This window comes from Brachyhypopomus gauderio, chromosome 11 (assembly GCF_052324685.1).
Source record: "Brachyhypopomus gauderio isolate BG-103 chromosome 11, BGAUD_0.2, whole genome shotgun sequence".
Lineage (NCBI taxonomy): Eukaryota > Metazoa > Chordata > Actinopteri > Gymnotiformes > Hypopomidae > Brachyhypopomus > Brachyhypopomus gauderio.
In genome coordinates this window covers 21,120,335-21,135,082 of record NC_135221.1, presented here as the reverse complement: position 1 = coordinate 21,135,082, position 14,748 = coordinate 21,120,335, and the positions used below count along the sequence as shown (strand labels likewise).

Below are 14,748 nucleotides of genomic sequence, written 5' to 3'. Positions count from 1 at the left end.
TAAAAGTAATAGCTGTTGGGTCATGGGCACACTATTCACACACATCAAAGCTTCACACAATAAGAAGGATTTTTCTTTTTTCAAGACCTGGTTTTGCCCTTCCATATCCAAAATTCCATATACTATTACACAGACTAAAAGGACCTGACCCTAGATGGGCTTTCAGACTTTCAGTTTCTTGACAGACACAGACCCTAAACTTGTGGAGAAAAAACAAAACAAAACAAACCCACTAAACAATATATGTGCGCAATACCGAAATGAAAGAAAACGAGAAAATGCAATGATGGCCGTATACCTGCTGATGAAAGAGAGACTTAACTCTCTGAACCGTTTGCAGGAATCGAATTCAATTGAAACATTAGAATGTGCGAAGGGGCACATTGACTTGATACACTAATGAAGATTGAAGCGCAACGGTATCTGTATTTCATTACGCCGCATTCTGAGCCCAAATCGCATTTGCGATGGCACAGTCGAGTGACTCCAGCTGCAGGTCGACGGTGCAATAATCTCAAAGGCCCTGGTGCAATCAGGGAACAAAGGGATGCTTCAGAACTCCCTCTGAGCGAAAAATTACAGCCATCAGTCAATCAGGAGGGCCTGTGCACTGTACACAACTTTAGAGCACGCGCTGCTACCTGCCAAAGGCAACAGGCTTTTCTTAACATTCATCACCAGTATGGCTTGGTTGGCTTTTACTTCCGAGACTTCTTGGGTGAAAGGTTGAAGCAGGCAGACCATAAGTTGAAGCCATAAGTTCAACCACTTTATTAGAGACAGCTACCTTGGACCAACTCTCCTTGGTCACATTATTACGTGTGTTTTACATGGCGTACGTGGTGTTGCCATGGCGCTGGTCCTGGCCTTTTGTCCGATACATCACCGGTGGGTTTCTGGCCACAGAACCAGCGCTAACCGGATATTGTTTGGAAGGCAGTCCAGCCTCGATACAGCAGTGAGGATGACGTCGTTGCAGTATGATGGTGGGTGTTGCACTAGTATGAGTGTGTCCGTCACAGCAGTGTTGCTAACATTTTACACATGTCAGTGTCACTGCTGGGTTGATAGTGCTTCACACTCAAAAATATCCAACCAGCTGCAATTTTGAGTTCAAATTCTATCCATAAATGAACAATGGGAGGATGACTAACACCAGTTGTTTATGGCAGGATCTAAACTCTAGTGTTTAACTCCACAAGGTGTTTCTACAAAGACAATAATTAAACATTTTTTAAGTGGTTGGTCGGTGTAAAAAAGGTGAGATAAGCATGGAAGAGATATTATTTATCCTTATTTACAAATGAATAATGAGTTTTCACATTGCACAACCAATTATACGTCACGGAGGGATTGTCCTCAGACCTGTTCACGCTTTATGTATAAACGCATAAAATGAGCAAGAATTGATACACTGTTGAACTCCTGGAGCGATTATGGCCATTACGACGTCTAAACTAACACGACCATGAAGTAAAGACATTAGTAATCTGACATGATAGTGTCCAGATCTATTGTCTCACATATCTTCAGATATTCTCCTGAGTACGGCTGATGAGTATTAGAACAGGAAAAATAAAGGAAAATGACAAATAGATTTTCATCACAACTTCTGACGTGTCCAGCCATTCATTTGCATCGCCCTGGAGTTATTCGTACAAAACAATTACCCTTGTAATCTATTTTCAAAGGAACCAAACTGTCTTTTCAATTAAGGTTATTATTCCTCAAACCCTAATGAAGTCTCCACATGGACGGGCCATTCTAAAGCCCTATTTGATAGAGAACAAATGGAAAACAGACAGAGGTTCTATGAGGACGGCACCCTGACTGATGCCAGAGCGTGTAATGATTTTCCAAAGAACTTGCCTTAAGAGAAATAAAAATATCACAGAGGCACAGGTCACTATAATTAAAGGAATTCAATTAAAAGCTTTTAAAGCAGGTGCCTAATAAGATTGCCACCACCCTTCACATCTTTTATTGCAAAATTGATGTCAGCCAAAGTCATTGATGAGATAATTCTATTTCCCTTCCAGGTTAATACAGGTGGTGCAGAATATACACTTATCTTCAGTCAAGCTGGGGTCTTATGTTGTTAGCCAGCATGATTCCTGGGAAAACTGCTAATGAAGAGCTTTTGAGGCCGCTGCTCATTTCTGAGTGGCAGTGCTGTGGAGACCTGTCTGTCACTTTAAAATATAGAGGAGAAGATCCTTCACCACATGGGCTATACTGAGAAACTGTATCACAACACAGGCGGATCGATAAATGTGATGTAGCAGAGAACAGTCAATCAACAGGACATGTGGGAGAAGGTGATGCAGAATATTGATGCACTTTATGGAGGGGGGGGGGGGGGGGGGAGTTGCTGCTTTCCACCAAATGCATCCATATTTTGTCCAGACTAAATTGCCATCTGATCTGTATTCAAATCTGGGTGTATATAATGGAATGACTTATTAAAAGAAGCTAAAACAAGTAACACATCAAAGCCAACGCGCTCTGTCCTGCGCACACACGGAGCTTTAATGCATCTTCCACAGCAAAAAGACGTTCTTTGATTATCTGGTGAGTCGTTTTATTTAATTACATCAAAACATCATTAAGGAAGCCAAAGGAGCAGCAGCTAATAATGTTGTTCAGCGATCTGACTCCCCATTTAAAGCCAGATAGCTTATCGTGAAGGGGGAATGGGGAGGATTAAGTGAATACACTGGATGGTTGGAAGATCTCACTGGTGCTCTGGTTCAGGCAGTCAGGGAGACATTCAGAGACCCCAGAGTTTCCAGTTGATTATAAGTGTGTGGCCTACTGTTAGCGGCCACTGGTTCCTCCCTTGATATTATGAAATATATGATATTTTTAGCAAGATTACAAAAAGGCAGAGCTAAAAATTTAAATGTGAGAAACTGAATTACTTGGAAAATATTGCATATTGGCAAAATAATGACTGTTAATATCAACATAACAAAAACATTACTACTACTACTACTATTGACAACAACAACAACAATAATAATAATAACACATTAAAAATACTTTCAAATATGAAGGTAATTTACATTTCCTTTCCTTAATGATATATCTACCGATTAGCAGTGAGACTATCCTGAGGTAAAGCAAAGCTGAAAGGTTCACTCATGCTGAAGTACTTCTCCTTACTGTAGGCTAGATTAACGGCCCTCTCATCACCCCAGCTTCCGCGCCACATACCTGTCATCTTTAAAACGCCGCAGCCTCTGAAATACGGTGCCCATGACATTATAAATTCGGCTAATCCTCAGGACGTTTGTCATTTGCCTGCTAATTACATTGCTATAACTGCTTGTCTCAAAGCAGAGCTGCATATCTGACATCGAGCTTCACTCCATGCCCAAAAGGAATAATACAATCCTGAAAGGCCAGGCGGCATCACACAAAATTACTTATGTTAATAACTTCCTCTAGCTTTCACAGACTGTTAGCCACATTAGCTATGTTGTGTGACGTAGGCTGCACGTTTACCACAAGGACCTGCCTGTTGTACTGCATTGGCCTCTGATGCTCCGGATGTTATATGACAAGCAGAGACACAGATCATGAATTGTTAACACACTTGCTCACAATCCACTGGAAAGATTATAGGGGCTTCAAGCTTCGTGGGAGACACATATTCCAGGCACGCCACATAAATGTTAACAAGATTAAGCAATTACATTAACATTTCTAATGAATTTGTAATCATTTTAGATGTGGGCTCCTGATTTAAAAGTGCTCACCTTTAATACAATATTCATCATTGCCCAGGTTCCAGAAAGCAGCTACATCCTTAATCTAATAGCAGAGGTATTGAATTAAAGCAATATGAAACGAATCTCAACACTGCTGCTGTATTGTGGAGCTGACTCTGATGAAAACAGTGATTTGATTCACACAGCCTCAATTGCATTTGACAAGCTACATGACACCTCAGCAGTCAGACCACAGGTAAAGAAACGCTATCCCAAAATATCAGCAACTCGGCCACAGGGAAACGCAGCCATCTTGCTCACTCCTCATTACATGTGTCTCAGATGATGGGATGGCGCGGGGGGGTGATGCCCCACACTGGCTGACCTCCTTTGGGGCCCCGGTGGATCTTGTCCATGTTATACGCGTCCAGCGGCGTGGCGGTACTGGTGCTGGATCTGGACCCGGCCTCCTGCTTGCTGACGCCGTTCTCGTACAGCTGAGCTTCCGACGGCTTCAGGTGCCACGTCAGGCCAAACAGGTGAACGGCTGCGGGGCAGAGCGGAGAAAGTTCGGTTAAGGCAGCGGCACTTGGAGCGGCGCCACACGGGACCCGGAGCGCCACGCGGGACCCGGAGCGCTGGTGTGGCGGCTCCAACGCTAGCATTCAGGGAGCGGAGAAAGACTAAATGAATATAAATTACAAAATAAATTAAAAAATGACTTTTTTTTTACATTTCCATTTAAAGTACCTCACAGATTGCATGCTTATTAAGACACAGTGACAGAGGTGGGCAATTAAGGTGAATCTTCTGAAGCTGACCTCGGGCATGTGTTAAATTGGTAACATAGTCTTTTATGCATGACTAACGAGTCCATGATGTCGAAATACCATATGGAGTTTTTGTATCAACAAAGGAAATGGCAGGTGACTGCCTTCTGTTCAAACCTTTATCATAAAAGGACAATCAAAGAAATGACATGAACACATTCAGTGCGAAAAAAAAACCTCTCAGAACATTGTACACTCGATATTAGCAAACTATCAAAGTGTGTGTGAAACAGAGTAATCTTTGTCATTAATGATCATTTGGTCATATGATAATACATGGTGGTTCATGAAGTCACAAACTTAAGTGAAAAAGCATCAAATAATTCTGGGGAAACAACAGTTTAAACTCCTCATTAGCTAACACATCATTAGCTAATTCAGTGTACATGCTAGGAGAAAAGCACCTGTTTTCAGTGCTTTCTCAAATTCCGCTGTCAGAGGAACACCGTCAGAGAAAAAAAGGCCATACACCAGGCGTACAGGTTAACTGTAACTGTTCCTCAGCCTTCTCCAGTAGAGATGCTGTTGACTTCATCAAAGCTTTGGAGCATTTTCACCTCATGACTGGCCCCATGCTCGTCATATCTGCAGCACAATGCCTGCCCAGAAACCGGGCTTCCAACGGCCCCCGCTGATGAGAAACACCTAATTAATCTCAAACTAGTTCAAGCCAATTTAAAATCGCTCCGTACCTTGCCTCTAACAATGATCTGGGTTTATAGGGATAGTAAATGTCTAATGAGTTCCAAGAGTTAAAGCCAGCATTGTGCACTCACGGCATACCCACTCCGTATGGCATAGAAAGACAGAGAGGAGGGGGAAAATGTACCGCATTGCTCTCTTTTCACACCTCGGTTCTCACCTCTGGCACTGGGTTGGGTGGAAACGATCACTTGCATACTGGTGCACTTGTACTTTAACACTAGCTAAAAGCATCACTTCACGAGGCTCGTGGCTAATGTTGACCCACGTGTAACCCAGACGCAGAAAGAGCCAAACCAGAAGGCCGCGTGCCACAAAACATCTCCACTAAGTGCAAGATATAAAGCATCAAAGCATCAGCTACGTACCACCACATGGAGTTTGATTCAAATTTTATGCCTCGAGGTAACCCAGGTCAAGCCGATTTTTAAGGAAGAAATACTGGCCTTTCAGTACTGCGGTATGACCTGGTCTTTGTGGCTGGTGTGATTTAAGGGTTCTCTGCATATTCCAAGGAAGTGTGTGTGTGTGTGTGTGTGTGTGTGTGTGTGTGTGTGTATGTGTGTGTGGTGGGATGGGGGGAGGGGGGGAGTCTGTTTGCTATTTTTGTCTCCTCTTCTTTGCTCTATATTGTCAAGATAATTGAAAAAAACAAGATAACTAGGCACATCACCATCCAGTGAAGTGCATTTTTCACACAAGTGTCAATGGTACAACTGAAAAGCTTGGAAATCGCCAAAGGAAGCAGAGGATTTAAGTGGCCTTCTGTGTCTCCCTGCTTAGGAAATATGACTCAGTACCTAGAGGCCTGCAATTTTAGAAGTTAATATACTGCAAATCCCAAAATATTAGTCCACTTTGTACTTTACAGTAGTTAGTTTTAGTCTCAGCTATAGCAATAAATAAAACAGGATGTTTTACACAAATTTGTTAATGTGTGTAACGGAAGAGCCATCGATCCACACTGCTGATGCCATTTCTTTAACAGTTCAATCAATTAACAAAAGATCACATCAAGACTAACATCAAGACATCGTACCTATGTGTGTCTAAACTACCACTAATTAAATTTAACTCTCTTGCAGACCATTTTTATCTGTATATATATATATATATATATATATATATATATATATATATATATATATATATTTTTTTTTTTTTCTACTTTTATCTTTGCAGAATGAAGCTGCATATATGCAGGCATTAAGATTTAATAAGGTTCTTTATAAATATGTCTCACAATGGCAGAATCTGTGGAGTCCCTATGTGAATCATCTTAATCATAATGCTACAACAGCTAGTTTGTACTATGTAGATTGAAATAGGTTCTAGGCACTGATCAGGCACATGAGCAGTAGAGACCTGTGAGTTGTGCCCTTGTTATGTAGCTAGCTCGTCTACGCTGAGCGCGGTCAGCACTCCCTGCTATCTCTGACCCCCTTCTTCCTATTGTGTGTGTGTGTGTGTGTGTGTGTGTGTGTGTGTGTGTGTGTGTGTGTGTGTGTGTGTTTGTATGCACCTAAAAATAACTTTATCTAAGTTTTCAATATACTAAGACCACAGTCAATGTCTGGGTGGTTAGGACAGCCATATATCCTGTTTCATAGATCTTTTCTGTGACCAAAACATGTCTGGTTGGGCTTGCTAATATGTAGCACTTTAGTGTACATCAGGTAAGTAAAGATATCTACTCAATGAACTGGTCATATTCTTCCCAGTATACTTTTCTGTAGGTATGTACAGAATTGATTCTGTTGGCAGAATCTGATTGTATAATTGATATAATCCTAATTAACTCGATTTGCATAGAGCAGATTCCATACATCTTTCATGTAAAGATGAAAGTAGAATAATGCTTTGGTACACATAAATACAGTATCCATACAGTATCTATGTACACATGTAGGTACTAAAGTGATGGCATAGATCTACTACCAAAACGCCTGCCCTTCTATCTTGTGGTGTGGCTCATGAAACCTTAACATTACACCGGAGAAAAGAAAGATATACCAGTGGCAGTTTTTTAAAAAGGTGGAGTGGGTAATAGGTTAAAATGGACTCATCACTCATAATCAGTTAATAATATGGCCCTACTCACATTCTCTCGTTTGTCAGTGGAAAACTATTCAACATTTAGCTAACGAGATGGACCTGAAAATGATATCTGTTAAAAATCTTTTGCTTATCTACAAGGATATAATGAGAGGCTTCACCAGTTTACCACCATGCAAACCATTCAGATGTGTGGGGGCACAAAGGGTTGGCTGAAAAAAATGATTAAACACATTCTTCCTTTCATTGTTTGACACCAAAAGAGATACCGTAATATGCTAACTAGCTAATCCTGAATACAACCATGAACATTACTGTGATTGTAATTGTGTTTCTCACATGAAAATATAATAAAACGCAGTAGTTTATGACTTCAAGTAAAGTAGAAAGTAGAAAAAGAATTAAACTGATTGTCTGATTGTTTTACCCATCGTAGGATGTTATAACTTTGTTGCAAAGTTCACTCTAAGAAATTGGTAAGAAATGTTTCATTATTTTTCTTTGTTTATCTGATTCCTGGTGGACCTTACCAGGGTGTCCTAGGATGTCCTTTGTGTATTTGCTGGTTTGCTTAATTACTTTTCATCAGTTTGCATTTGTCATTCTCATCACAGCTTAAATCAAGCAAAACTTGTCTTGCTGTTCACCGAGACTGAATTTTCATGCGGCGGTGCTGAATTATTCTTGAATGGTCATCCAAAGTGAGGAGGGGCTGATATCAAACACCTGCCTCTGACAGGTCTACCTGTGAAGGCCTATGACTCTCTATCTGAACCATCTCTGAAAGTCCAACCCTGCCGGGTCATTTCAGCACTGGCATACCTCACTCGGGCTGTGGAGTCACAGTCACTGTTGAGTAGAGTGATGGAAGTGGTAACTCTCAGGGCCACCATGACAGTTTGAGAGGAATCGTGCAGTCTCTCACTCAGTGCTATCCAGACTGTTTGACAATGTCAAGCCCAACGAATCGTAAGGCCAGACATTTCCTTTTCATATTACCAGTAGGAATCAATGAATTTTACAATTTATACATCTAAATTGGATCACTTAACGTCTTTCTCCCACTGTCTATGCAGCCTCCTCAGTCATAATTTGTTCTCCCTCAGATTATCCCACAACAGATTCTCTTCTTCTTCTAAGTCTTCATGTTATACCTTAGTCATGCTCTCCCATACACTGTAACCAGGACGTTTATTAAACACAAACGTAGACAAAGGAAATGGAGGATCTCTCAGTGGAAAGCTCGGCTGTGTAGCTGGGGAGAAAGGAAGCTGGAGGAACTAAAGAGAGAGACTGTAACGTGGGAGAGGTGAGGAGAATAACTATCAAACCATTGATCCAGTCTGGTGGAGTGAATAAGTGTTGTGATTGGCGAGGGTGGAATGAGAGGGCAGCCTGGGTACCGGCTGGACTGTGACTCTAGTTATATATGTCTCCTTCTAAACTGATGCTCTGCAATCTTCAGCAGAAGTTCAACAAACATCACATCTCCTATCTAAAAGAAGAGTTTTTTAATCCAAAATGTGCCACAGGTGCAGTTGAGAGAGGTACAGAAGACCTTTGTTGTTACTGGTTCCAGAACACTGGAGGAGCCAGTAGGGACTGGACATACTGAAGCAAAGTTTTTTCCCAGTACTTCTGGACTGCTGGGGGACTTCTTGTTTATATGGGCAACTTCTACACATCTTCTGAGTGACTCATGAGTCTGCACAGTACAAATACATGAGCTTGTGGGAGCTTGCTGCTGGCAGTATTGGCTGGCAGTGTGGAGCCCAAGTGTTCCAAAGTTCTTTGGCACTAAACTGGTTAAACATAACCCAAAAGTAATAGAACCCAATCAGATTACATTTCATTAAAATAATCATTCTTTGGATTAGATTAGATACATTTTTCTGAAGATTATCAGTAGTCTGTAACAGGATACATTTTAGAAGTAACCGTCCTAACCCTGTTGGTTGGTGAGCAGTTTTGCAACCGGCTTGCTTGCTTTTTCTTTTTTTAAACGAGTTTAAAACTTAATTGCCGCCCATAAAATGTGAATTCCCAATTTTATTTCCTCAACTCTTGGGACTGAAAAAAAAACTCAAATCATTCAGGACTTGAGCCCTTGATAACCCTACAGTACTGTGGAACTATATTCTCACATAGCACATCTTCATTTCATTTAATATATTCACAATTCATTCTCACTTCATTCAGTTCAGGGCCAATGAGATTCTGCATATAGAGTATTTATGAATTTCAATTAACAGGATATCCAATCAATGCAAAATTCAATTATTTATCCGTTATCTGTTTGCCTTTCCTATATTCTGTAACACGAAGAAGTACTTGTATATTGACTGCTGTGTTATTGTTCTGGTAAGAGAATCTTGCTTTTAAATTCTTTACTTGTCTTTACTTGCATCATATCACATAACCTCCAATTATCAGCCTTTCAGTAGGAGAATGCTACAATCACATATTTGTTCTCTAAAAGTTTCCATTCATGCAATTTCTGTTTATGCGTTTAATACATACCTGTACTGACTGTAAATTGAATTAATTACATATGTTTGTCAGAGTAATCTGAACTGAAATTCTAATCCTGGGGATGCCTGACTGATCCGATGTAGACATGCATTCAGCTGTAAACCTCTAATACGAGAACATCTGCATTAATTCATCGTGACTCTCGTCTTTATCGAGCCATTTACCTGTGTGTGATCAACAGCGAGTTCACCACCTCCTCCTAATTTGATTTGCCGTATGTATACAATGCCAGCAAACAGTGATCCATCAGCCAATAAATTAGGCGGCATAATTACCGCAAACGATAATGTTTACTTTGTCCTTTGTGCGACACAAACCTTTAATAGCTCCGTACGGCTTTAACTGCTTTTATTGCACACGGACGCGTCGGCTAACCTGCGTGAGCCGAGTCCACAGCTAAACGGCCTCTGCTTGCGAGCTCACGTCACGTCATCTGCTCTTTTACCTTCGGTCACCCCCTCCCCCTCACCCCCCACCCTCCCCCTCTCTACTCAGTGCTGTTGACCTTTGCTAGACCACTTAGGTGACGCAGTAAAGAAGTCACTTGAGCACACCAGGAGGGGAATTAAGTTAAGATGGCTGGATTGTGTCTTGTTGAGCAGGGAGTGGTGAGTGTGTGTGCGTGTGTGTTTAAATCCCCCCCCCTCCCCTCCAACACACACGGCTGATGAGGCCAATTGCCTTTACTGTATGCCAGCAGCATGCAATGGCTATTAGACAGAGACGTGTACACCACACATCACGCTGACATGAGGGTAACTGACAAAATGGCCGAGGGAGGATGAGGCACTTCAGTTGTGTTCCTGAGGAGAGATCGGCTTAGACTTACGAGAAAGCAGGACAATGCGACAGCATTTTTAAATGGTCACAAATGTGAAACTGTATATCTTAATTCTGTCAAAATAATACTATAGGTGACAGTGAGTTATAAACCACTCATACACTAGATTTCATAAAGTGTACTGCACCTAGGAGGAAGGCTGGTGCATATCAAGTAACCAGCCCTTCAGGCTAATTAGAATTCCATTTTAATATTATACACGAGCACTTCAATTGATCACATTTTAAACTAGCATTTATTTAAGATGTTGGAGCACAGATATTAGCAAATTGTATTTTTAGGGAGACCTACAATTGTTCTCACTTTTCCTTTAAAGAAACGAAAAACAGCAGGTTATTTATTCACTCAAGTTAGACCTGGCCCTGCGTGTTTTTTTAGTAGAACAGTCCCCCAAACAGTTATTTGGATTAATCTCAAAATGATTGCGGACAAGGTTGTGACAGCTGATTAGATTCCTCTGCAGGTTAAATTGCGTTTGAAGGGTCCTCAGGGAGCCGTGCCGGCGTTGCCGGTGCCGGGAACGGGTACGTCAGCTGGGAGGAGCCGAGTTGTCAGGGTTTGGGATAAATTGGAAAGAAAATGACAAGCTTATTGATAACTGGCTGAGCTGGAGAGCCACCCCCGCCACTTAAATATGCGCTTTTCAGCCTGCCACAGCACAACCCCCTTACACTCGAAAACCCACCAATTCACACGTAACAGGAAAATATTGGCAGCAGGTATGGCGAGGTCCGTTCCACGGCGGAGCACTTAAAAAAGTCCCTTAGCGGCACGCTCGCTGCTCTGTGGCGAATGTGTTTTTTAAATCGTGTTTTTATTTATTTCTTTATTTTTGCTAGCGATAATTAACCCTCCCCCTCTATTTCTAACCACTTAGCTTTGGCTCTAGCGCTTAGCATTCAGTGACTGTTTGCAGTAATTAGCAGGTTTTGTCCAAACATGAGTGACAGCGTAAATTTGGCTTTCCCAGTTGGAGGGATGGCACAAAAGAAGAGGCCATTGTGGAAAGGAGTGCTTCTACCTGATGGGGCTCACAAAAAGAAGGAGCGCTAACGTGAGGACTGTGGTGGGAAGACAGTGCGCTCTTGAGCGTATCGTGAATCTTCTGACACTTCTCCTTTCTTTTTTTGATTTGATTGGAAGGAACATTTTTGCCTTCGCTCTATAGTAAGATCGCACCCACTTCTCTCTCTTGCCTGACAGGTATTAATTCCATGTCGGGACTGTCAGCTTATATCACGCACTTCCCTTAAGACTCCTCCTCCACCCCCACTCGCTCAGACGCCGTGCAGCACAGACAATATTAATGCGCTGCTGGGGTGGGGGAGGGGATTGGGGGGCCGAGTGTGAACCCTGACCAAATGATCAGCCAGACGGCTTTGGGAAGTTTCGGTAGTGAGAGTGTGATAAAGCTCCACCTCCTCTGAGGAGCGGCAGGCAGCTTGGAGTCTGTCGGGAAGGAGGCGGGGCCGCTGCGATGGGAGACATGAAAGTCGCCTCTGTGGCAGGATTACAGCAGGAGGCGGAGCGCGGGGAGGCCTGGGAGAGGCGGGGCTTTGATGCTGGGCCCGGAGGTCCACACTTGGCCACGCCCCTTCATCTGTCTGTCCAGTGTGCTAGACACACACCGCAAGTCACCTTCACACGGAGGGGAAAGAAAGACACTAAACTAGCCACATCGCGGGCTATGACGAGGCAGAAACTCATAAGAACAACGCATTTGCCAATAGTTCTTTAACAGCTCCATAAAAATGACTGATCATTAGCCATCAAGAGAGCGAAGCCATGTTGGAATGGAAGCAAAACATCTGAAGCATCGCTGGATTTTAATAAATGCTCCCAGAGGGAACTAATTAATAATTCACGGCAGGAAAAGCGCCTAATGCTCGTTTTATCTAGATGTAGCATCTGCATTGCTGTCAGTCACCAATACTGACATGATGTCCACGATGGTTTGAAGTTGTTATAGTGGATATGCATTGTGTGCATCATGCTCACACCCTTCTGCTCCATGACAAAAGAAATCGTGATTTCTGGAAAGAGAGGTGGTGTGGTGTGACTGCCAAATTTTGTGGCTAAAATGCAGTTCTGCGTCACCACCTCCCACCGGAACAGCAGGGGCCCGAATGGTCATCGTTGCTCAACAGGGTTGCACCGTAACAGGCCTGAAAGCGACCTATCGTATGCCACCTTCCCCGCCGAGGATGCGAACAATGGCCCAAGATGTCGGGACGAGCGGGCCCAAAGAGCATCGTAAAGGGCAGCGGACCAGCGGCCGTGTCCTCCGAGCCCCGGGGAACCGGAGCTGGCCCTGGAGGGAGGTCGCGAGGGCCGAGTAAATGTGGAGTGAAGGAGGTGCGTGGGCGTCCGGGTCCCGCCTGAAGGGGATCTTTTCACGGCACGGGCCCCTCCTCATCCTGACAGGGGGTGGGGGGTCCCTCCATGCAGCGTCCTAAAAGGGCAGCCCATAGCTCGGCAGCCCCCACGCCAACCCCGCACACGTCTTTCGGAGACAAAGCAAGTGCGGGGCGATCAATAACGCCTCAGCGAAGCATGAAAGGTCCATCTCAGCCGGAGCCCACCGTGCCCGGAATGGGGAAAGAAATCCAGCGGTCGGCCTGACCGCTTTCAGTGGCCGCTGACGACGTTGACATTACCCGGCCCTATCGATTATCACACTTTTCAGGCTGTTAAACCAATAGCCTGGCTGACAGATATCCGCTAGTGTCCTCTAATGAACTGAGAAAATCGCCATCTTGGCCCTTTCTCGCGGGGATAGGGCTCTCTTTCACGGGCGTGCTTGGACGTCACACCTTAAATCCTACCCCGCACACATCATTACCTCTCACTCTCCGCCCGGCTTAGCGGGCTTCGCCGCGAGACGGAACATCCCAGTCAATCACGACGCGGAATACGCACGTACAAGCGTTAGCGCTCGCGCACGCATCCTGCCTCGCTATAACTCTTTATCGACAGGCCTCTCCCAAGGTCCTCCCTTTGTAAGGCACAAAGGAAGAAACATGTGGTCTCTTTTCCGAGGGAGGAGAGGGGGGAAAGAGAGGGGAAAGTAGACAGACAATAGGACAGAGGACTGACAAGAGAGGGGGAAGAGTGAGAAGCAGCTAGTCCTTCCTCTCCTCCTGTAATTTAGTCATTTGTGTGTCATTCCCTGATTGCGGCACGATTCCAGGGGCATCATTTGAATATGATTGCTGTGTCGTATGCAGAGCAGGCGCTGAGCTACCATCATCACCATGGCAGTGCGGTTGCCATAGAGCCCAAGCCCTGGTGATATCATGCGCCATCCATTTGCATATTTATTTTGGCGGAGGGGAAGTGTTTCAATATTGAGTTTTAGCTCCAGCAAGAATTAAGTGAAATGCCACCAGACCCAATTATACGCCTTCACCCCTGGTGCAAATATTTTATTTCAGGTATTTCTCATTTGCTCCGCTTGCTATTTGAGCATGTCTCAAGAACGAGGCCATAGTCGTGGGTGTCGGTTTGCACATGCGCTGTGTATCTATGTGTATCTAACAGACATACAGACACACTAGAGCGGCAGAGAGGAAGGCGGTTGGTTGACTGTATGCGGATGTGGTAACGCGGACCGTTCCAGTGGATGACTCCCGGCCGGGACACGAGCTGCTAGTCGGGCCGTGGCCATGAGCACCCGCCCAGTGCGTCTGGAGTGCCACAAAGCGAGGCCTCCAAGTTCTGTAATAATCATTTCTTTCTCTTTTCTTCGCTGCGGAACAGCGTGTGCAGTGCAGCTCACAGCCGAGACGCTGAGGTGTAGTTCCACTTCTTTCAGCCTGGCCTTGTCCACTGCGACTGCAGTGAAATCAGCCATAAAAACAGGGACCCTGGCATTGAAACCATAGAAAAGGCTTAAAGACACTGTCTTAAAGACACTCTCCGGTCAATGATTAAACTCGTAAAATCTCCACTCTGTTCATCAAAATGATATATATCAAGAAAAAAAAACCTCATGAATCCCCAAAGCTCCCCTAAAAGTGTCTTGGATCTAACTGTCTACCTCTGCCTTCGTACAATATGCGCACATTCATGAATA

The 14,748-nt window shown here is 43.8% G+C and overlaps 1 protein-coding gene across 3 annotated transcripts in view; it reads right to left on the bottom strand.

Annotated features, from left to right (window-relative positions):
* LOC143527453 (teneurin-1-like) overlaps positions 1–14,748 on the bottom strand; it is a 141,535-nt gene that overhangs the window by 65,319 nt on the left and 61,468 nt on the right. For all 3 annotated transcript variants that reach the window (XM_077022676.1, XM_077022677.1, XM_077022678.1), the window contains one exon: positions 4,099–4,260. In XM_077022676.1, the coding sequence (XP_076878791.1) occupies positions 4,099–4,260 (162 nt within the window). The remainder of the gene's footprint in view (positions 1–4,098; positions 4,261–14,748) is intronic.